The sequence below is a fragment of the Pelmatolapia mariae genome, linkage group LG5 (assembly GCF_036321145.2).
Source record: "Pelmatolapia mariae isolate MD_Pm_ZW linkage group LG5, Pm_UMD_F_2, whole genome shotgun sequence".
In the NCBI taxonomy this organism is placed as follows: Eukaryota; Metazoa; Chordata; class Actinopteri; order Cichliformes; family Cichlidae; genus Pelmatolapia; species Pelmatolapia mariae.
This window is the reverse complement of record NC_086231.1, coordinates 22923112-22947282: the sequence shown is the minus strand read 5'-3', so window position 1 is coordinate 22947282 and position 24171 is coordinate 22923112. Positions and strand designations below refer to the sequence as shown.

At 38.5% G+C, this 24171-nt stretch overlaps 2 protein-coding genes across 2 annotated transcripts; one reads left to right on the top strand and one right to left on the bottom strand.

Moving 5' to 3' along the window:
- Positions 1-477: 477 nt before the first annotated feature.
- Positions 478-1610, bottom strand: LOC134627149 (insulin-like growth factor-binding protein 5). Its single transcript, XM_063473086.1, has 4 exons — positions 1301-1610; positions 935-963; positions 697-816; positions 478-582 (listed from the first exon to the last, which is right to left on the bottom strand). The coding sequence occupies exons 1-4, from the start codon at positions 1608-1610 to the stop codon at positions 478-480; spliced, it is 564 nt and encodes a 187-aa protein (XP_063329156.1).
- A 2273-nt stretch (positions 1611-3883) lies between these two features.
- Positions 3884-23501, top strand: LOC134627148 (SPRY domain-containing protein 3-like). Its single transcript, XM_063473085.1, has 11 exons — positions 3884-3985; positions 5388-5534; positions 5632-5707; positions 10677-10801; positions 11454-11586; positions 11685-11873; positions 16981-17130; positions 18904-18961; positions 19616-19735; positions 19813-19937; positions 21230-23501. Exons 2-11 carry the CDS (start codon positions 5407-5409, stop codon positions 21362-21364), a joined length of 1239 nt encoding a protein of 412 aa, XP_063329155.1. The 5' UTR covers positions 3884-3985; positions 5388-5406; the 3' UTR covers positions 21365-23501.
- The last annotated feature ends 670 nt before the right edge of the window (positions 23502-24171 follow it).

Here is a 24171-nt window from a genome sequence, read left to right as displayed (position 1 = left end):
CAGTCTTTTAAAATTCTAAACTTGCATTAATAACACGATGTGCCACTGGTGGATGTCGAAAATGTGCCTCTCTATGCTTACATAGATATTCTTTTCAAGAAAAAAATCATAAATTATTTATGGTTAATCAATCCAATAATCAATAGCTGTCATTTACACTATTTAGAATCAGTGTCATGTTAGGATGAAAACAAATGGGGTTTCCCTTCAAAAGCAAACAGCATTTTTAAATGGCCGCGTGTTGTGAGGGTTGACGTGAAAGGACATCAAACCAATAAAGTTTTAATGTGTTCAGCAGAGGGCGCATGGACACTAAAGTTTCACCTGATTGTTAAACAGCCTTGTAATAGTAATGTCCTTCTCTCTGCTGGCGCACAGTCACATAAGAGGCACTGTGTTCGGTCCCTTTACGCTCCGTCTGGTGTGCCTTCATCGTAATCTCACACAGGGACTGAAGCTTCAGCCTCCTCGTTGCATTTAACAGCTCAGACCACCCTTCTGTTTAGTGTTTGTAGACAGGGGCATGCCGTTCTTGTCAACACACCAACACTTTCCTCGCCGCCCACCTCGAGATGACCAACACTGCCGCAAACACAACAGACATAATAAAGAGTTAAATGCAAAGATGTCTGGTCTCTATAGAGTCAATGTGAGATCAGTCCTTTTTCCTATAAATCATCTAATTTGGAAACTCACCTGCTTCTTTCTGAAGAAACCACGCTTGTCACAGTTGGGCATGTAGATATCATGGTTTGACGTAAATAAATGGGCATTAAGACCTTCGATGATTGTCGTTAGCAGCTGACGGCATGGAGCCTGAGAGAAGGAACAGAGTTAACCGGATATATGTAGTGCCTACCTTAATTCACTGTCAGTCATGTGCTCTTTTTGTTTTGTTTTTTAAACATATACAGTGCATGATGAGGGTTTTTACCTCATCTGGATCCTCAGTAGGTGTACTTTCTAGTGTATGAAAGCAAATAAAAACAAACAAGAACATTAGTTTTTAAAATTTTAGCGTTTATGCCATTAAATTGAGGAAGATTTCACACATTTTGAGATCTTTTGCTTGGTAACACATGTTGATTTCTCTAGTCATACTCCAATTTCCATTATAACATGATAATAACCTGAAAAGCAGTGAGTTAAAAGCATTTAATGTGATATTTAAGATTGTATCTCAGCCAACAAGAGCAAAATAATAATAATAAGTATTCAATTACTCCTAAATCCATAATGTTTCTCTCTCACTGATTAAATCATAGCTTCTCCCAGGTACAAAAAGTAAGCTGAAACTTACCAGCAACGTGGACTGGTTTAGTCGGGCTGGCGCTGCTGGCATTACTGCAGACTCCTCTGCCTTCCAGCAGGGCACGCAGGGGCTTTGGCTCATCGTCTGGAGGTGCACAACGCAGACCGTGGGCGCAGCTCAGAGTGTAGACGCCACACGGCTCTCCAAGAGCCAAAGTTGTGGCATTTACCTCTACAGACGGCTGCCTCTGTGAGTGCTTTCCTCTGCAGGTAGGACATCCTCTGGACGGTGTGGTCAGTGGGCTTGAACAAGCCAGCTGCAGGAGGAGCAGCACCAGGATGTTTAAACACAGAAACATCTTACACTAAAAGTTGTCTGCTAATAAATGGTTCCAGTGCAGCCTTGTAGCAGTAATAAACGGTTCCAAGATTCCCTTTTCTAACTCTGTTCCCAGTTTTGGATAATTTGCTCCAGCTGAGAGCAGCAAGTGATAATACAGCTGACAGACGCCACTGGCAGCAGCTTTTAAAGAGGAAAGGTATGGGAGGGATACGTGATGGAGAATGTTAGCTTTCCATCTCATTTCCACACAGCTGAGCACACCCCATTTGACTTGTCTCTGACACATACACGTGCTCACGCACGCTCATGCCATTTGTTGCCTGTCATGCCACTGGATAGCTATGTTTTCTACATTGACATAAATCACAAGTGATGCTGCGTTTGCTACACCATTGCTCTGCCTTTTCCCCACTTAGAGGATCATTTATCATCGTCATATATTTACGGAGGTGCTGCTTTATTATGGCCAGTCAATCATAGTAGGGCTAAAAGATGAAAAAGACACTTTATTTTCTGCAGCATAAATTTAGTTTTATTACACCACGGTTTTCAATGGCATTCAAATCTCTAGCAGAATTTAATATTAAAATGATTTGAATATAAAAAAAATAATAAAAAATAAGTAAAAAGAGTTTAAAACAAGGAATAAATCTGGCTTTATAGCCTCAAAAAACACTCCAAATAGTGGAAGTTTTTCATCGTTAACAACAGTAAAAGCATTTTGGCACTCCAACACCTCCAACCTTTTTATTGATATTGTCACTACTTTTTTTTTTTTTTTAAACGCTATCCGCTAAATCGACAGTGTGTTCTCAGAGTGTGTTTACAGATTCTCAGGGCTGAAGCTGACACTGATTGACACCGGGATGTTGAAGGAGTGCCGCTGAAGGCAAGATGACTAAGACATCAATAGCCACAAGCTAAAAGTCCCGCCCTGTACATTCCGCATTTGTGAATCACAAACACATGAAATTAAAGGACAGGATCAAAGTATTTTGCCATAAAATTGATACGTTTAATATCTCATGGTTGCTAGGACTTGTAGGGTTCTGCTTTCATTTTCCCCACCAGAAGCAAACTTACTCTTAAGTTTAGTATTTATGTCAATTTTTTTCCATGCCGGTTTATACAACTGTAAACCAGCTCACAAACTGAGGTTCAACTTCATAAGAAGCTGTGAGGGGGATGCAGTGTTTTGCTTGACATTTCAAAATCAAGAAAATAATCCAAAAAAGAGATCAATAAGGTACTTTCAGCTGCTCCCTTATTTCCCAAAGGGTTGCCAAAGCGGATGGATCCACATGTTTGATTTGGCACGGATTTTATGCCAGAGGAACTTCCTAATACAACCCTCCTATTTATCCAGCCTTGGGACTACTTGGGACTTTATGTGAGCTCTAGGAGCTTCTGAACCCCTGAGGTTCGAATGGATTGGGAATCTTGGTGAATGTGTTGACTATTACACCACAGAGCCACTAATCCACTAGATTAAAATATTAAAATATCTGTTACAAAGTGAAAATGAAATATGTATAACTAAATTCATAAATACGTGGAATAAAAATAAATTCAATTTAAAACTAAGAATTACCAGGGTCCAGGACCCTCTTAGGTACACTCCCAATAGGGCTTAAAAATCTGGGATTCTCCACCAATTGCTCTTAGATCTGAAGAAGCTTCTCAGATGAGAAGTTTCAAGAAAGATTTTATCAATATTCTACACACCTGATACAGTCTACTACTACTACTGTCACAGTTTGAGGACCGCTTGTATCTGCAGGGGAATGTTCAGCAGGGTACCCAGCCTAATCTTTTCAACCTATTCCGGAAGGTTCAGTCCATACGTGCGTTACGCAACGTCCAACTTTCTAGGATTTCCTTATCTGGATGATGCATCCAGATTATTTCAACCTATTACTTTTTTCCTCAAGTCGGTGAATGCAGTCCTAATGGTAACAACATCGTTTTGTATGCTCTAAAACCAATACTTCCGCATAAGAGTTCGTTCCTAGGAGCAAAATAATTACCTACCTGGTCAAATAAAACAAAACCAGCCATTTATAAATTAAAACATATGTTTTATTTTTATTTTTAAAGTATTGTCGAGTCGGTCACGCTACTTCTTTTCTTATCATATGCAAAGAGAGTTGGATGTAGACGTAAAAAACGCAAACTGTAAAATCAAAAGGGGAAAAATAAAAAAAACTACAAACGGCATCGCTGTCTCGCGGCACTGCGCAGGTTAAATATTTCTCTCCGTATTCATCCTCACGTTTGATTGGTCGAGGAGGCGGGACTTCCGACAGCGCTGGCTTGGCATAAAGTGGCAGAGTTCACCTCCTTAAAATTGGAAGAAAAGCCGAAGAACGACGCGTTACAAGTTATAAAACAGTAAGGAATCATTATAAGACAGGGGGACTTTGAATAGTGTGGGTATAAACTCAAGTGTATCCATGTTTACGTCATATAATCAGCCACAAAGCGAGATAATGTTGTGGCGCTGAAGCAGCTAGCCGGCCAACAGAGTCCTGTCTGTAGTTTGGGAAATGCAGTGTCGTGTTTGGGGAAGGCTCGTAAATTAGTAAATCGTAGCGGTTAAAAGGCAGGAAACAAAGTGATAGTACGACCTTACGGCTTTCATATTTATTTTCTTTGGCAAAACAAAAACAAAAACAAAAAAACGCACGCATATATATTATATGTTCGCATGATAGTGACTCGTATTTTACATAGGTTTCAGTAGTGTATGGCAGCATTTTCAGACTTTTTCAACTCTGCGCATGTCTGTATAATGATCCACCTCTGACTCAGTGAAAAGAAAATACCCACACCACCGTTCACGACAAATATACCTCTGTAGTAAAGGGTGAATTTGAATTTCAAAAAAGAAAAATATAACTTTGTGTGTACTGTCACCTGAGTCGGCACGGCTTTGATTATAGACTTTAATATTAGAAAGTAGTATCACAGAGGTAGACCTGAGACATCAGCTGATTGGGTAACTAACAGGTGAAGTACAAATCTATTTGTCATTTATAATACAAAACTTTCTGTTTCAAGCTCCTGCTTTTTAAGCTTTTCAGTTTTTTGTCTTGTTTGATAGTTATCTGAATATTATAAGAATAAAGTATAGTTTAGGAAAAAATACGTGTGCATCCTTTTACTAGTAAGTGATTAGCCTTTTTATTATCAGCACTTAATAAAGAAAAGAGAGCAAGAGACAAAATGAATCTGGGAGTCATGTATTCATGGGAATCTTGATGATGAGACAGTCTATTCTTGAGTCAGCCCCAGTTCGGTTAGCGTGTAGGTCACCCACGGGAAAAACCTGTCCGTCACGGGGCCAACACAATGGGGGGGGCTCACGTTCGTGCCTGTTGGCAGGGTGAAGTCCCTGTCCAGGCCTTTGCTTGTCTTTGGAAAGTAGGATTAAATGTGAACGGAAAAACAGAGTCTCCTCACAGGAAGGGTTTGGCCTGAGGATCAAACCCAAGTCCTTCGTATTGTTTGATTGCACAATATTGTGGTCAGAAATCATTACTGTTTTATTAAGGAGGTCCTGTGCTGCCCCTGAATTTCCCAAACTTATACTTTTGATGACTGCATTTATATTTAATTTTGTCTCATAAACTCATGTCAGTTATATACTAACTAAACCTCTGTGCCTTGTAGACGATAGAGTCAGCGTAAAAACATTTCTTGTTCATAATTTGGTGGAGTGGTCCACTTGTACAGTAACTTTTGGTGTTTTAAAACCAATTATTTTATCTCAGATGTGCTCTTTGTGTTCTAGATTGTGATGGTTTTCAGACATGGACGACATAAACCTTCATTATCGCTTTCTAAACTGGAGGAGGCGAATACGAGAAATTCGTGAGGTGCGAGCTGTGCGTTACCGGGAGAGACTCAAAAGGATGTTGAGAGATGGTGACGTACTCAGGTAAAAGCAATGCCACTTTGGAAGATGGAAGTGAACCTTTCTACTAATTTGGCATCTGATTTCACTTAAGTGCTGATTATTACGGATCTCTTTGTAGGTATCATGGGAATTCAGATGAAGTTGGCTGCTTTGTGGCGGCCAGGCCACTGTCGAAAAGAAACCGCTATTTTGAAGTAAGTGCACCATCCTATGCGTTTACTTAAAACACCATTGTGATCATTTTTGTAACTTCGCTGATATTTGTGTTTTCACTTGTCTTGCCTATTCTGCAACAAAATGTACGTGTCCATAACCATGATATCTTGGATTGATTGCCACATTAAAGAACTGAAATTGGGACCAGCTATATGGTTTTAATGGCCACAGCTGGGAACCATTTTTGGGTGTATTCACATCAGGCATCATTACATGGATTTCCCCTCTCGTCTGCTGTCATACACTCACACTACACCTAAAGAAACGGGTGTGTGTACACTTCAATTTGTCTCAGAAACTTGCTCTCTCTCTCTCTAATTGACTTTTGAAAGTGGTCACACACTGTCCTCTCACCTTACCTGTACATTTGTTAATTAGAAATTAACAAGCTCTTTGTATTAAAACTATTATTCCCATGCTCATAAATGGTTAATGATGACACTAATTCCCTGCCAACTGAACTGTACCTGTGCCCAGTTCTTCTCACACTCACACTGGCCAAACACACTGATCTTAGGGGGGTTAAACATGCTCAGGCACAGTGTGGATCGCCTGCTGAGTTCACTCTTACTGCTGTGAGTTCACTCTTACTGTTGATTAGTTGATGATGTAATGTTGGAAAGTCCAACAAGTTTTCTGCCACCCTCTTAATTTCTGAGCTGGACTGTTTTCACTGTTTTTTAAAATCGAAGACTTCTGTAGACTTTCTCTAGTGTAGGCTTCTCTTAGTTATGACCTCTGTGAATTTTCACATTTCACAAAACCCAAATGGGTATTGAATAAAAAATGTTTTAAATGTATTTTTACTGCGCTGTCATCGTAGTTCAGTGTTAATAAAAAAGCCATGGGCCCGTTTCCACATGACAGTGCAGTTTTAGAAGACTTGAATGTATTATGTGTTCATTCTGCAGTATGCAGTTTAATTGATGTGGAAGTTCCGTTCAAGTAATGAAAGTGATTGTGCACAGAAGAACTTCTTTTGTGTGGTGTTATCGAAGAGAAATGGTGGTCCCGTCTGAGCCTGAAAGTAACTGAATCTAATCATCAGGCACTTGTAAAATATTCAGCAGTATATTTAAAACTCATACAGAGTCTGTCTGTGTAACACTTTGCAGGTTTTTGTTCAGGCCACTCATTCAATATGAATGCACAAAAATACATTGACAACAGTACAAATTAATAATAAATTTTGTTTAATTTTTAATTGTTTCGATTTGGTTGTTGCTATAGTATATTCTTATTTTTTCAAATATGTAAAATATTTTTTTTAAAAATATTCTCGCTTTCCTCTTCCATGCTTTGCACTTGCACTAGCCAGCAAGGCATTCTGTCACTCACTATATAGTAACATACAGTGCTTCTGGGAATGCAAGAAGTTATCAGCACATTTTATAAACTGCTCATTTATACACTGAGCCTACAACTACACAATGTGTAATTGCACACATTAAACAAAGAGTAGCTAGAAGAAATAAAACCTTGTTATTGTCATAGGATTTTATTAAGCATTACTTACATATGAGGTTGCCTATGATTGTAATCTGATAGCTTTATTGTAAATAGTGTAGTCATGTGGCTAGGTGCTTTTCCAGGTCTGGACTCTCTCAAGTGTTAATGCTACAAAATGACACTAAAAGCTCAAAGCACAATGATGCAGAGTTACAACAATGAGTCGTTTTTTTTAAATATATATACATAAAAAGTTTATGAGTTCATGAGTGATGCATGAACTGTTAAAAAGAATAGACAGACTCCTAAAGGTGAGAAAAAATTGATTATCAATTATGAGTTATTATGAGTGTAAAGGTGAGGCTGTGTTTTACCCGTCGGTTAGGGTTAGATTCCTACCATCACCTATTGTCTGGGTAGTGACTGAAAGAATGAGGTTATGGATATTAGCAGCGGGAATGAGTTCCCTTTAAGGGTGGCTGGACTCTATAGAAACAGCGTGAGGAGCTTGGTCGTTGGTCTCCATGAGTGGCTTGGAGTAGGATGTCTCTTAGGTGAGGTGTTTCGAGCACGACCTACTGGAAGGAGCCCACAGCGCAGTCTGAGGACTCGCTGGAGAGATTATATCTCTTTGCCTGCTTGGGAACACCTATGGGTGTCCCCACCCGGATGAGCTGGAAGACGTGGCTGGGGAAAGGGAAATCTGGGTTTCTCTGTTTATAATGCTGCCCCCACAACCCGAACCCAGAAAATCAGCAGAAGATAGATAGACGATTGGATGGATGATTCATTTTGGTGGATGCGAAAGGATCAAACATCCACAGTCACTGTGTGGCTGAAAAATACAAACATTCATTTCTTGTACATTTAATTTTGAAACTGTGTAATAGGAAGTTCAGTCTTGGCACTCCCTCTTTATTTTGTGTGACACAAGAAGACTTGGCAGGTCCCCTTCGTTTTTGGAGTCATGATGAGAGATGAATCATGAAACTTCATGGAAAAATGATGCCTTTGAGAAACGAAGATGTTTCAGCTTGCAGTGGTGATTTGTGGAATCACTTGGCAGGTTTTTCCTTTGTTTTGTTTTTTTACATTCTGTGCTGTTGAAGCCAAATTCTCAAAGTCATACCTGCATGTTTTTGAAACAACACTGTACATATTTCCAGTAGCTCTAATTTTCAGCCACAGCTCATTCAGTTTACCAGGTTTCACTTGAGGGTTCATTTTTTCTTTTGAAGCTACATTTTTGAATCAAGGGAGGACCTTGAAAGAGCCCATGATTCAAAATATTTGTTCTTGAAGCTTCAGTACATGATAGCAATCACATTTAATCATAATTCATGCTACAAAGAAGAAAACTCACTTTATGATGTTGTAAATAGCTAGTGTCGTTTCATTTAATTAAAAAAGTGATTTTTTTGAAATTATTGTGAGTATTCTAGAAAAATATTTGCAAAATCAAACTTCACATTTCTAGCAAATGATTGTCAATTTTGCCAGCTAATGAGGGAAGATATAGTTAGCTAAAGTTAGCAAACTATGTAGGCTAGTATTTGACATCTTCAGCATGCAGTTTTTTAAGGATATGTTTGTGTACTCGAAGGCTACAAAATACCTCTTTCTTCGTTGGGCTGCCAGATTTTACTGTCAACATCAATAAATTCTGATTCTGATCGCTTACTTGAAAACTTCTTTAATCAGCACCAGCAAAAGTACCCAGTTGGGTCTCCATTATACTTGTTTTGTAATTTAAAAAAAGAAAAACAGATACTCAGTGTTTAAGTTTCGGTGGTAACTTTTGAGCTGTTGAGTCTGATGATTCAGTCACTTAATCCCTGACAAATCAGTTCATAGTTCAAATAGTCACAGCTCATGTCAAGCCATGCACCCTGTATTTATTTTACATTTTCTGGTAATCTACATACTGTACAACATAAAAATCCCAGGACAGTGAATGTATCAGAATCTGCCGTGTTCAAACTTGCCAACACACACACATCCTGCTTGCTCTGACGTAGAGTGAAAAAGTAACCAGCCCTCAAGACTGATACTTTCATGTGCTTCACCCTAGTGACTCACTGTATGGGAGTTACCTTGGAGGAGGAAGAATACAATTTGCGCAAATGGGCTTTTCAACTAATAAATGATTAAGTGGATGCTAATTGTTGGCCTGATTGCAGATTTTAGGGTTCACCCACATGCTTTCCAGTAGAACAAAAAAAGAAATAAATATTGCTTCTTTCTCTCAGGAGATGAGTGCTGAGGTCATGGGAAAAACTTAAAAAGTTTCCTTTTCTCTTTGCCCTGGATTTGCCAGCAGTGCTCCAGTTGCATTGTGTCCTTTAAGGGTTCCCCGGGGATGATGACATATGGTCACTATTTAGTTATCATAACAGTGGTGCAGCCCAGCTCGTTACTTAGTAGTATTCACTTTGAACCATCGTGTGGGGTTGTACAAAGATCTGGCATCAAGTTGGTTTGGAAACGTTATGAAGTGAAAAGACGAGGATTGCAAGTCCAAAATAAAACATGTAACAGCATGTAAAAAATCTGCAGTAGAACCCATCTGGCAAACAAACCTGCAGGACCCTAGCAGTTGGTTTTTCAGATCAGTTTATGTGCTGTGATAAAATACTTAAAAACTCTTAACTAGTAGGTAAAACCACGTTGAATAAAATGTATTAATAACAGCAGGATATACATGATCAGATATCCATCAGCATTTGTTTTAGTGCTGTTCTTTACTTTATGACTAAATAAGGACTCATAAACAAAAGATGTTTATGTTGGCGCAAAAGTACTAACGTTCCATTAGAACCAGGTTCATATTGGTTCTAAATACAATATTATACATGTATTATACAATATATTAACATGCTAGTAATTAACATCTCTTTTAGTCATCAGCATTATAATACATTATGCAAGAATTAGCTTAAATCCTGGTTATTTGTGAACATGCACATACTATGCGTCTTTTTATTAGTGATTAAATTGACCTTGTCCTCCAACTGCCACCATAAGACAAGGTATGCATATGCATCCTTTAACCTCACTGCTTGGTCTCATACTGCAGATCTTCTAAACACTGTCCCACTTTTTTATAAAAGCATCTTTACATTTCAAAGTATAATAACTTTGTTTCTATATCACATTTGAAAATGGAATTGAAAATTCAAAAGGCAAAAAAAGACAAAACTAAAAAATATAAGTCGCATTTAAGATAAAGTTTAAAGATAAGAACATAGGACACAAAAATGCAAAGCTCAACAAGTTAATATGAAATATAGTACAATATGAGTAATGATAATAATTCTCAATTAAAAAAAGATAAGATCATTGTGTTGCAGGAAGCAGTTTAATAAAAGTCACTGATTCTGTTGCAGGTTGTTTCAAAGCTTTTGGATTTAGGAGCAGCTAGAAGGACCGCACACTTTCTTCTTAATGCCATTAAAAAGTGATTTTAATAGATGGTAAAAGTGCTTTTGGTCTTTTCAGGTGACTATAATCGAAACAGGAGTGAGGGGAATGATTGCTGTCGGTTTGGTGCCTCAGTTTTACAAACTGGATCATCAACCAGGCTGGCTACCAAATTCTGTGGCTTTCCATGCTGATGATGGCAAGTATGTGACAATTATTTTCTTTACAGTTACATTCATGATATGGATATGCTCCACATTAAAGACTTTTAGCAGTGTGTGCTCATGTGTCAGTCATGATTGAGGAACCAGAAACATAGCACTTTCGTTTGAATACTTTTGGGAACAGCCTGAAGGAGCACACTCACATATTTAGTGTTTGGCTCTTGTGAGTGTGAGAATAAAATGCTTTCAGCAATTGGACGAAGAATAGTCGATCTGCACATCAGGATTTATTGAGCAGGTGTGGTTATCTACTTTGTGAAGGTTTCTTGTATGTTCCCTTCAAAAGAATGAAGTGCGAAGTGATGAAAACTTACCAAGGGCATTTTCTGACCTGGAACTGAAAGCCATCAGCTGTAAACAAGCATGTTTTAATTTTTTTGGATCATTAGTTTTCCGTTTTATATCGTGTGTTTTTGTTTGAGCTTTGACAGTAAATGATTGGAAAGAGAAAGAGAGCGAGACCTAGATTATGACACGACTTCTTACTTTTACACTTGCACATAATGCAGTACCTTAGATCCTTAGATCAATGACTTAAGGCTTTTTTGTCTGATTTTTTTTGTAAAGATGGAAACAATGACTACAGTGACTATAGCGAGGTAAATGGCCTCTCCTTTTTGTCTCTCTGCAGGCTGTATAATGGCAACACTGTAGGACAGCAGTTTGGTCCAAAATGCTGCAGAGGTGACAGAATCGGTTGTGGAATATCACTAGATGGTGAAGATGGACAGTTAACAGTGTTTTTCACCAAGAATGGTCACGAAGTAAGTAGTGCACCCCATAAGTGCCATTGTATCACTTTACACAGATTTCATATATTCTCGCTGCTAATCTCTTAAAGACTGTCTGACTGTGTGCTCAGGTTGGCAATGTGGAGATCCCAGCATCTCCTGATGGTCTCTACCCTGCAGTGGGGATGCACTCTTTAGGTGAAGAAGTGCTGCTGGACCTGAATGCTGAATGGGGAATGGAGGAGGATGATGGACAGATGATAGTTGACAGTCACGAAGAGGACTGGGCTCGTCTCCATGATGTCAAGGTCACTGGCACGGTAAGTTCTTTGGAACAGGTTGGCCTTGAGGATGTGATGATAAATTGCCTAACGTGAGCCACTTCACTGAGCAACAAAGCAGCGTAGATAATGAAAAATATCAGGTGGTGTGGAATAGAAAATGAACAGAGCTTCATCCGTCTCTTGAGGATAGCAGCTTGGAGCTATATTGGCAGCTAATGGCATAATACACTAAAATCTTCTAGCAGACTGTCAGAGCTGTATTGTAAGTAATGTAGGAAAAAGAAAGTGTAGATCAAACATACAGTGTTGTTTGGTTCTGCTGAACTGGATGTGGTAATCTTTTCAAACTGTCCATCATGTTATTGCTAAATCAGGAGAAGAATCATGACTCTAACCCTAACTAACCCTTGCAAGATCCAGCATGTTCAGACACCATCTGAGTCTTCTTAAAGTGATTTAAAGTAAGAGAATCAATTGAAAAATACAACATAATGTTATGTGGTGTAAGCCTTTATCTAAGTATTAGTTATTATGAATAGAGGCAAACAGGATAATACATAACTTTATAGCAGTACAGTAACTGTTTGTAACTATTATGATGGCTCAGTGGTTACCAAATAATCGCCCTGGGCTTGTGCTGGTTTTCTCTAGGATCTCTGGTTTCTTCTGTCATCACAAAACAAGTTAATGCTCTTAACCCAGGACACTTTCACAAAACAGATTCTAAATCAAAAGACTTTCATTTTGTGGTTAAACTGGCTCTAAACCTTTAAGAAGCTGTAGCAACTGGTGACAAATACTATACGTTTATGCCCATGTAGCGGGGTACAGCTAAACTATACTGTGCTATAAACCATTTAGTCAGTGTTTGTATATTCCTTTAAAAGGGGGCTTTGAATTAAAGAGTTAACATAAGAAATGTGCTCACATGTATAATATCATTGATGGAATTAGTGCATCATCACCCACATTACAACCAAAACGTTGATGTTGTGACAGAAATTGTGACTGCAATATTCAAGATTGTAAAGACAAGAAGTACTAAAGTGAAACAAAGCAATAGAAAAATAAGCAACATTTTCTCCGAGGTGTTCAATGACAACTCTGGCTTTCTACATTTGGGTCGTCCCCCCCCCCCCTTGACTGCTTGGCTACAATGTTTTTGTCTGACTCAGCAGTTGATACACACAAAAACTGCACTCTTAGAGTAACCTCCATGCCACCCGCACATTTGTTTATCCATTATTTCTAAAAACATGGCCCTCTCTTGTGTAAGTGCAGGGCCTGCAAGCTGCAGCATGAACAGCCAGCCTGACCTTCAGGAACACAAGTTAAGGATAGCACTAGGATGCCAAAAGCACAACGAGTTTTAACTTAAAAGTTCTTTTTTTATTTATTTAACCAGACAGGTCTTTAAGAAAAAAAAATGTTATGGTCCTTTGGCAAAAGGCTAAGCCTCTTGAGGATTTCACACACAGTATTGCAAGGATTCATCTTTTTGATTATGCATCCTAGCTCTATAGCAATACTTTTTAGCTACCAAGAGTCTGACTATAATACACAAAATCTCAGCTTGTTTGCGAACTTCTCTTACACAATCAATAGTTGAGCAATCAGAATCAGCACACAGGCACAGCTTAGGTCCCTAAAGATTCTTATCTATATCAGATGTTATCAAAGAGCCTAGCAACCACCTGTCAGTGTGATAAAGTGACACATTTGTAGCATTTATGTACTTACAACACCTTCTAAAAGCATCATATCATTTTTATTTAGTGACAGTAATTTCTCATTTTAGCCACAAAAATCAAAAATATGAACAATATCTTGCGATGTCTTCATGTTGCTTAGCAAACACCTAAATGGGTTAACATGGGCATGCATTAGTGAGACTAACTATAAAAGACTGAGATGATCAACCTTTATCTTAAATTAAAGCCATTCTATGTGACTCTCCATATACAGATGGGCAGTGAGTAGGCAGACATCCGCTGTCCGCTGTCAGCAGACATGTCTGTCTGCTGCTGGGTCTTGCTTTTGCTTTACTGCAGTAGGTATGGAGTTGTTGGTATTATGTGTTACGTTAGTATCATTCTGTTACTCACTTTATTTTGTTGCTACTGACAACAGCAACAGTGGATCATTGCCAGTGGTATCAGTAAGAACGCCGCAGGACTTTTAAGATTCTATTCAATCAGAACTAATTCCTCAGATGTTTGGGTTTCTTTATCTACTTGAATCTCATTTTCGTTTTTCACAACAATATTATATCATCAAGTTCAATATTGTCATGAGCTAAAACCGGCACAGGTATTTATAGGTTACTGAATGATTAACTAGCAGCTGTAATCCAAATGATAGCTGTGAGGTCAGCCAAAGTTACAGCATCAGAGCAACTGTTTTCTACTTAAAGAAAAAAAATATTCAACTTCTCCAGAAATTAATCAGGAGTAAATACTAATTTAACAAATAATACATTAGATAAGATTTAAGAATGCAAAATGGCATCATGATAAAATTTAATCCCACTTGTTCGTTGTGACAAAAAAAATAGGAGTTAACTGGGTAACTGTTTTATTTTTAATGAGATTTTAGGCAGAGCACTTCTGGCTTTTTTAACTGATGAAGGTATCTTCAGATGGTCATATTATGTGCACATGTCCTCATCTGCTCTGATGACATTTTAATGGGTCCTGTGGAGAGAGAATGAAATTAGTAGGGCTGAGTTTCTTGGCTGCATGTACGAAACAGGGCAGCCCCTGTTTCGTACCCAGACAGTTAAATGCATAGATGACAAATTAATTTCTGTCATAGAAAGAAAGATACGCACAGTATTGCAGCCTGGGTTTTACCAGCAACAACTGAAGCGTTAAGTTTTCAGCTCGTCCATCAGCCAGCTTTGAATACCCTTTGGGAATTTCATGAAGTTTGGTATAGATGTTCACTTGGCCTCAGTAATTATAACAAAATTTCCAAGATAAAATAAGTGGTACTGTTTCATATCCAAAAGGTCAAAGGTCTTAGATATGGATATGAACTCTAGCTTGACTGGTTGGTGTAACACTGGTTTCTTCTTGCATTAATGTTAGATGGAAACATGCTCTCTCTTTAGCGAATGTTTATAGCAACCTGAAACAGAAGCTGTAATCAAGCTGGTGCAGAATCAGACATGCAAGCATGCACTAGCAGTCAAATATAATGTAGTGGTTATAATCATTCGGATAAACTTTCTTTCTCCAGTTTTGTCTTTTAAGCTGTCAGAGTGACACATACAATTTGACTGACCACCCACTTGACTAAAGCAACACTGTTTAAATTCAACTATTGGAGAAATTATTTTGGAAAGTCTCAGTAATCTCTGTAGGCTTCTAAAGCTTTTGCAATAAATTCCGAAAGTAGTGATTCATGTAAAGGTAGGTCCATGCTTTTGGACAGTAACACGTTTTTGTTTTGTAATTTTGGTCTTTGTAACAAACAGCTGTTATAAACAAAACAACCAAGATGTTGTGAAGTGCAGATTTTCAGGTTTAATTCAAGGGGTTTAGCAAAAATATGGCATTAACCATACCATTTTCTACATGGTCCCTCATTTACAGAGGCACAAAAGTAATTGGGCTGATAAACCGTTTTACGGCCGGGTGAAGTCTGTTCACTCAATATTCAAAATATATTACGCAGATGAATTTGCATTTTGTATCTGTTCTCTGAAATTCTCAATACAAGGTCCAGGGACATGGCAGTACAAGTGAGGGAGACCATTGTTGGGTTGAAAATCCAAAATAGATGGCAGAGAAATGGGAAAAAAAACTTCAGGAGAGGCCAAAATCAACAGTACATTCTTAAAAAGAAGGAATGACCAGCTCAGCAACACCAGAAAGCCTGAAAGGCCACCAAAGACAACTAAAGTACATGATGACAGAATTATATCCATGTTTAAGAAAAACAACAACAACATCTAGCCAAGTGAAGAACACTTTCGAGGACGTAAGTCTACAGTCAGGAGACACTTGAATGTAAATAGAGAGGGTTTACAACAAGGTTACTCAGAGAACAAGAAGGCCAGATTAGACTTTGCCAGGAAACATCTAAAAGAGGCTGCACAGATCTGGAAAAAAGTTTTTAGACAGATGAAACCAAGATTAGCTTGTACCAGAATTATGGGAACAAAAAAAAATGTATGAAGAAGGAGAGAAACTACTCATGATCCAGAGGATATCGGTCTTATCTGTCATGTCGACATGCAGAGACAATGTTATGGCATGGCTGCCAGTGTAACTGGACCACTAGTGTTTATTGATGATCTGACTGCTGATAGAAGTAAAAGGATCAATTCTGAAGGGTACGGATAATGACCATACTGCAGAAGTAACCCAAAAGTTTCATAAGGCAAAGAAATGTATTAACTTAATGCAGAGACAACGAGGCGGCTGCAGTTCAGGCCTGGCAGAGCATTTCAAGAAAGGAAACAGCATTTGGTCCATGGGTTCTAGACTTCTGGCAGTCCAAGACTGCAAAGAAGTTTCATCCAAAAAAAAAAAATCCTCGTATTCATAATTGTGTTGCTTTGATATGCTAAATTAATATTTATCATCTTAAAGTGAGGGACTGTGTATTAAAATGGCTGTTTCCCAAACAGTTAAAGCAACAATTTTGTTGAATCAAATCTAAATGTCTGCACCAGAATTGTGCCTTTGTTTAAAAAACATATGGACCTCACTGTGTTTTTGAGATTAGCAGAGCAGAAGTTACATTGGAAATCTGGCAGGACTTTAGTTACTCGATTCTGAGATAATGCCATATGCTAAAACATAATCTAAATGCAGCACTAGGGAAGTTTGATAATGTAACTCGCCTCTAGTCAGCTGTAGCACCAAATCCTGAATGTGGTGAATTGACAGAAATTGTGTTTAGGTGCTTGGGGATTTATGTATAAGATTGAAATACAACTTCATGTTTATTTTATCCTTTAAAATTACCTATAGACACATTTTTCATATTTAAAGGTATAAAGTACCTTGCTACCTAATCAGATTCATCTTGTACACTCTTGATACTGTTTTCAAAGTAATGTCTGTATGTAATATTATATGACTTCTCCTACTAGCTGTGCATGTTTAACATGTCTGATGGGTCATGTCTGCAGCTGCTGGAGTACGTAGGGAAAGGGAAGAGCATCGTGGATGTGGGCTTGGCTCAAGCCCGTCGGCCTCTAAACACACGCTTCCACTACTATGAGCTGGAGATCACAGATGCTGGAGAGAAGTGTTATATTGCACTGGGGCTGGCACGCAGGGTAAGAGGCTCCTCGTTACAGTCATCACGATAATGATCACATGTCACTGACATTGATACAAGGGGTAATTTACTATACACACACCGTGGTTATCTGTCAGTAAAGAAAACTTCTCTTTGCCCCTCTAACACCTCGTCATCGCTCTCCCTCATTTGCCCCACTGCTCTCACTGTTTCCAGTCTAAGTGATGGATGACCGAAAGAGGAAAAGCTAACAACAGAATAAATATTGTCTCATTTTACCGCTACATCTGGTTTTCCATAGAAGGTTGTTCCATATGCATGCTAACATGTTTACCGACTGCCCTCCTGAATAGGAAAGTTAGTCCTACTTCTTCTATATTTCCAAATAGTCAATCATTGTAGATTAGCAAAAAATGATTGCACAAGTTCCTCGGGCCTGCCTATCTATCTATCTATCTATCTATCTATCTATCTATCTATCTATCTATCTATCTATCTATCTATCTATCTATCCATCCATCCATCCATCCATCCATCCATCCATCCATCTATCCATCTATCTATCTATCTATCTATCTATCTAGGATCATTTATGTGGAGTAAATCCTACATAACTGGAAAATGATGTCCTGTGTTTTGAAACTAAATTGGATCTGTTAAATATTTACACATCAGAGATAAAACAAACTGCCTCTGGCCTCATGTGAACTCTGTGCACATCCTGTTTAATACAAATAACACACTGTAATAATTGCTCAGGCTGCAGCGATTGCATCGTTTGAATGAGTGATATGAAATGAAGTTTGGCTCAGATGTTGTTGTTCTCCGCCAGCTCGCTCGTGCTCGCTGTTCTTAGTTATTGGATGCTAATTGATTGAGCGTCACTCTTCATAATCGCACCACTGCTTTGCCAGCTGGGATAGTGCTCTCAGCTTGGGAGGTAATGGATTGCTGTTGCAGACACCCTTGACGTTAAGCTCCCCCTCACTCCTCTGCTGTTAGTTACTGTGTGTGGGCACGCCGTGCCCTCGGGTCAGACGTCGTGGAGAATAGAGCTCTGTCATTGTGCTGATTGTTTTCCAGGAATTGTTTTTCTCAGTGTGTCTGCGGTTTTAGTGGAGCATTATAAATCCATCAAACGGTCATTCCTGAGGTTAAGTTCCATCCCCCGTCATCTCCTGCGAGATGCATCAGTCTGCTGATGGGAAGTATTACCTCTTGCTGCAAAAATCAAAACAAGGGTCTCTCTCTCTCTCTCTCTCTCTCTCTCTCTCTCTCTCTCTCTCTCTCTCTCTATCACAAGGTAACAAATGCTTAAGTTACTAGTTGCTCAATCATTGCTTATGTTGGATAAAGGAACACTTGTTTATAGTGCATTCCTTTTGGGGTTTTTTGAAAGTGTCACTGTCTACTATTTACTTGCCTGTGGTATTGTTCCAGTCTTATCTTCTTCACTGCAACGTGCGATTTCTCTACCTGTCACTGTGCACACAATCACTCCAGTGCTCTGTGTACGTGGCTTTGTGTGGATACGTTAACCACCTAAATTTAGGCTAAACATGTACCTATAAAGTCAGCGTTAGGCTGGTTTTATTTCAGATAAAAGAATCCCTCACAGCTTTGAATAACTGTAAATAATACAAGATTTCTGCTGGGCATCTCTGAACAGCACCTTTAGGACGTCTATTATGTCTAAAAAAGTCATGATAAGCATCCCATCTTAGAGAAATAAATGTATAAAATAAAACAATCAGCCTAGCAGTAATTTATTCCATCATCAGCCACAGCTAATTTCTTTTTTGATTTTCAGGACTATCCAAAAAACAGACATCCAGGTTGGAGCAGAGGGTCCATAGCTTATCATGCAGGTGAGAGTGCTCAGTCTGATCCTGATGGTGGATGATTAGGTGTCACTGTCTGTCTGTAAACATTTGCACTCCAATCAAGCCCACGTTTGAGTCCCATTGTCACAATGGTACGATGGACATTTTTTTTTTGTAGTGGACACAGTCATTGTGTAGCCATCTGTGACACAGAAAATGGCACCAAACAAATGTTTCCAGCGATCTTAAAAAGGGCTGAATGGTTATTATTACTGATCATTGCTTTAAGTTGTATTAATGTAATGTTTCTGATTGATTCCTGAGTAGCTCTATTTTACTCCCAGCACTTGGGAAAAGATGTAAACTTCAGAGTGATATTGTTTCAGTGTAATCGGTGCATGGTCTCCCTTATGTCTATGTCTGTTTCCTCTGGTTGCTCTGATTTCCTCCCACAGTCGAAATCATGCAGATCAGGTAAAATGGAAACTCTAAATTGCTTGCTGGAGTGGCCGTGTGTTTGTCCAGAATCGCTTCTTTGGAAAATGAATGATGGATATTTCTTTACACTGTTCACTGTTACATGTTGGCAGATGAGAGATTTGGTTTTATATCTTGATATCGGCATTTGTTTCTTTATTATGTAATACTCTTGTTAATGTGGAATAAAGTTGTAATCAGATTCCTTGTTGTTCTTCATAGATGATGGGAAGTTGTTCCACGGCAGTGGGGTCGGGGACCCGTTTGGGCCGCGCTGCCTTGAAGGGGACATCATGGGCTGCGGCATTATGTTTCCGCGTGACTTCAGCATTGATGGCGGAGGTGATATTGTTCGCACGTTTTTCAAAGTGCCTTCACATGTGCAGCCTCTCACTTTCTTTCTTACTGGGTACTTTCAGATGACATCGACGACTGGGACTTCGATGGGGTTGCTAAGCCCTTTGAGGTTCACAATGATTTGTATGCAAACAATGAAGATGAGGATGAGGAGGAGGGAGAAGATTTAGAGGGGAGGAAGGTCATGGTGAGATCCTTTCACAGTGTGGAAATTCGAATCATTTCTTTATGTTTTGATAGGAAAATGGGAAACAGGTGCAGCAGTTTATTAAAACAATAAAGCCATAAATGAATTTACAGTATATAAGGAAAAAACTGAATTTATACAATTTTGAAGAGTTTGAAAGTCAGTATTTGGTATGATCCCCTTTTACTCTTCCACGCAGCCTGCACTCTTAGACAGCTTTCTTATCATTCGGTAGTCTTCAGGAATACTTCTCCAGGCTTCTTCAAGGACATTCAAAGCTCTTCTTTGGATCTTGGCTGCCTTTTGATGATCCCACACTGCTTCAGTAATGTCGAGGTCCAGGCTGTGGGGTGACTGATAGTGTTCCACTGTGTGTTTTTTCTGTCCCGGTATGCTTTTACTGCATTGGCAGTGTGTTTGGGATCATTATCATGCTGAAAAATGATCTGGATTCATCACTCCTTCAGACCTGTTGCCACTGATTTTCAGTCCAGTTCTTGTGTAGTTTGGCATACCCCAGCCTTTTCCCTTCCTTAAGAATGGCTTCTTGACAGCCACCCTTCCACTGAGACTGTTTCTGTTGAGGTTTCAGTGAACAGTAGATGGATCAGTTGAAGGGTCAGATGCATCTCTCAGGTCCTGTGTCAGGTCTTTACTGGATTTTTTCCCCCTATTTCTTAAGGATTTGACTTTCAGACACTGGTCATCTGCTGTAGATATTTTTTAGATCTGCTATTTCCTTTTTAATCCTCTACAATCTGCTCTTTTTTTTTAAGTAAACACTACACACAGTGCATATACCAAGTTTTCAGCTAAAGGCACTTTGGGAACAACACTGTAGGTACAAAAATGCAAATATACAATTTTTTGTCTGTTAGACTGTGTTATCTTTAGCATTTTAATGCAGATTCAACTAAAATGGGAGCAAAAGTTGTGTTTTTGTGACAGTTTTCTTGTGCAAAAAGATACCATTTGAAACTATTTATTTTCTAAGCTATCTGTTATGTGTAGGCACAACCCTGGTTCATCCCTTGAGTTAGGTGCACTTTTTTATTGCTTGAATTCGTCTGAAAATGGTGAGGTGCAAGGACTAGAGTGAATAAGAGTAGTAAAAGCAGAAAAACTTTGAAAGACTCTGGAAAGCGTGGAGAGCACTTTAAGAAACGGCAGTAAAGTCTGGCTCATATGGAAGCAAAATATAAAGAAATAAGGGGTGGCTCAAAACTTTTGCACAGTACTGTATATGCCATCTTCCCAGCAGATAGTCTTAATATATTTTCTTTGTTGTTCAGGTGTTCTTCACCCGGAATGGAAAAGTGGTGGGCCGGAGGGAAGTGGCCTTACCTGTAGGAGGCTTCTATCCTACCATTGGCATGATGAGCACTGGGGAGAAGGTCAGAGTGGACCTGCACCCCCTCAGTGGATGAGCAGGGTGGAGGAAATGAGAGCTGAATGGTGAGAGCAAGGACAAGGGAATGAGCTTCTGTGCATTTTGGAGATCCGATGGTAAAAATCAACAAATTCCAGAATGTTCCCGGAAAAGTCATTCCAGTGTAGAAGCTGAGTGTGGCTCCCTCGTGCTGGAAGAATAAGTTAATATGCTGGCAAAAACTTTTATAAGAATTATGAGTCAATATTAAATATGTGCCTAAAAATAGCTTTTTTAAAATTTTATATTGTAAGAAATTGTTAAAATAATCTGAGATTTTTTAGGAATATGGAGTAATGCTGTAGCAATAATACATAAACATCTTAAAGTTAAAAAAGGGCATAAAATGTCAAAAAGAGGCTCAACAGAATAATGAATGTGAAAGTCCAGAAAGAGCATGAGCTAACAAATGGACCCTATTAGTTATCAGCAATAATGCATGTCAGCAAATGGCACTCTCACAGCCTGCAGCCATCCTGAGCTTATCCTCACAGCTCTGCTGCTTCTTCCTAGTTACAGTGAATTACTGACACTCAGTGGTGAGAGTCGAAGTTTAGAAAAAAAAATCCTCAGAAAGTCTTCCAAAGAAACAGCTGTGCACTAAATGAACAGTGAGTTTACAGGAAAAACTAGCTGCTCCATTCCTTGTGGGTATGTGTGCTTGTTCTGACATGGAGTCATTACAGCTTATTTTGTGGAAACAGTTCAAGCCACATGCTTTGACAGTTATGAGATAATTAAATTTAATAGCAATTTGTTGAAATTACATTAAAAACTGTTTAATGGCCTTTAATTGCTGTGTTGGTGGAAGCTGTTTAAATAAGCAGAAATGTTCTGTAACTCTCTGTGCTGTTTACCTTTTTTAAAAATCTGCTATGATTAAAATCGAAACCATGTGAGAGGAAGAAGCTCAAATAGACTTGGGTGACAGTATGAGGTTCATAGTCCTGTTTATTCATTTCCCTTGAATGCTTGAGTGCTTGGTGTCAAAGTGTAACTACATACATGTGCTTTACTTTTTTCCATCAAGCAACCAAGAAAATCACAGATGTTTATATCAATGAAAAGAAATGCCAAACTCATTGGAGCCTTCTGATGTTTTCAGGGGGGGAAAAATTATGTAATCCTCATATTGAGTGTGTTTTCTGTGGATAATCATTAAGTGTTTTAGAAATGCATATCAAATGTCTCCAAAGGAAAACTCTGAAGAGCAATTCTCAGTTATCAAACTCCGTCAGGGCAAGAAGTAAGGCCTTATATTTGCATAAAGTGAATTTCTCACTAGTTGGACTGTTGGCCTACAGATCTGAATGTGTAAAAAGAAGCCATACTGTAATATTACTTGCTGCTCTCAGGTATATTTGAAAATCAAATTTGAAAATGATATGTTGTCTTTTTTTTCTGCAGTGATGTTATCTTGGGCTGTACTTTGAATTCAGCCAAACGTTTTCATGTTCATCCTTTTTTTTCTCACGTCACATTATTTTCCACTATAATCTATTACAAGTCTTTTGTTAAGAAATCTCCACATTTCCTCTGCCGATAGTTAAGTTGTAGCAGAAGACGGTGCATTTGTGTTACAGGTTGTGAGATGTTCATAAAAATATGGCAGTGGGTCTTCATTTGCTGATAACTCCACCATTTAAAGTGTTTTAATTTTATCTCCAGTTCTGTAAATTAAGTCTTTTTATCAGCTGCAGTTGCACCGTCAATCAGTGAAGTCAAAACACCTTACAGTAGAATATTGATCACCTTTAGATATCAAACAAGTGCCTCCATGCGGGTGTTGGAATTGATTCGTGTAAATGTTTTTAGGCAGAAACTTCTTGTGCATCCCAGATGTTTTTGTTTCTTTTTGGTCAGCAGATATTTTTAAAAATTATTAATTATGCTCCATTGCTGCTATTTGTGTGCTGACATAACGTTTAGCATACTGTCACATCAGCCTGTACTGTAAACCATTTTGGTGACCACGCCTAGCAGGAGCTGTTGCAACAGACCTATCCTGCCCTCACATCCCTTCTTATATATGTTCTTCTTTCATATCGAATTCACTTTTTTTGTATTTTTTTGTCGTCTCTTAAAGCAATCAGATAAATATGCCAAAAATGTTAATAAAATATTTAAAGTCATCACACTACTGACCACATTTTTCTCTTTCCTCTTCCCTTTAGGTTTAATTTTAATGAGCATGCTGTGCTGGCTGCTAACTTTAAATCTTAAGACTAACTTCACTTTTTTAATGCCAGCAAAAAAACAGTTGTTTCTTCTATGTAGATGAAATGTTTTTCTGGTTTAAATTTTTTTATTCAGCATTTTTTTTAAATGGAGATCATATTAATAGGTTTTTCAGATAAGCACAACATTTATGGGATGATTAAGGTAAATATCTTTCTAAGCACCTACACTGGTTAGATAACAGCAAAGCTGTAAGATGACAGTAAACATTGGATGTTATTCATTCAGTATAAAGGATAAAGGGATAAAGTTCATATTTATCACAAATTAGAGCTTTTTCTTTGGCTCACTGTGAATCACAGATTGTCTGTTCTCAAATGGAAATCAATGACCTTGCCAGCATCAATAGCACTCATTTCCAGATAAATTAAGAACGATGATGTATTCTGACTGGTCTGAAACTGAATAAAATTAAAGACCATGACACAACGGTCTACAGCAAAGAGCTGCTCAGATAAGAACGCTGGCTGTTCTCTGGTTACACTGTAATGGATTAATTGGTGAATTTCAAGTAAAGATCTAAATGAACCTTTGTGTTCCTGTGTAGTTTATACATTAAAAGAGTCC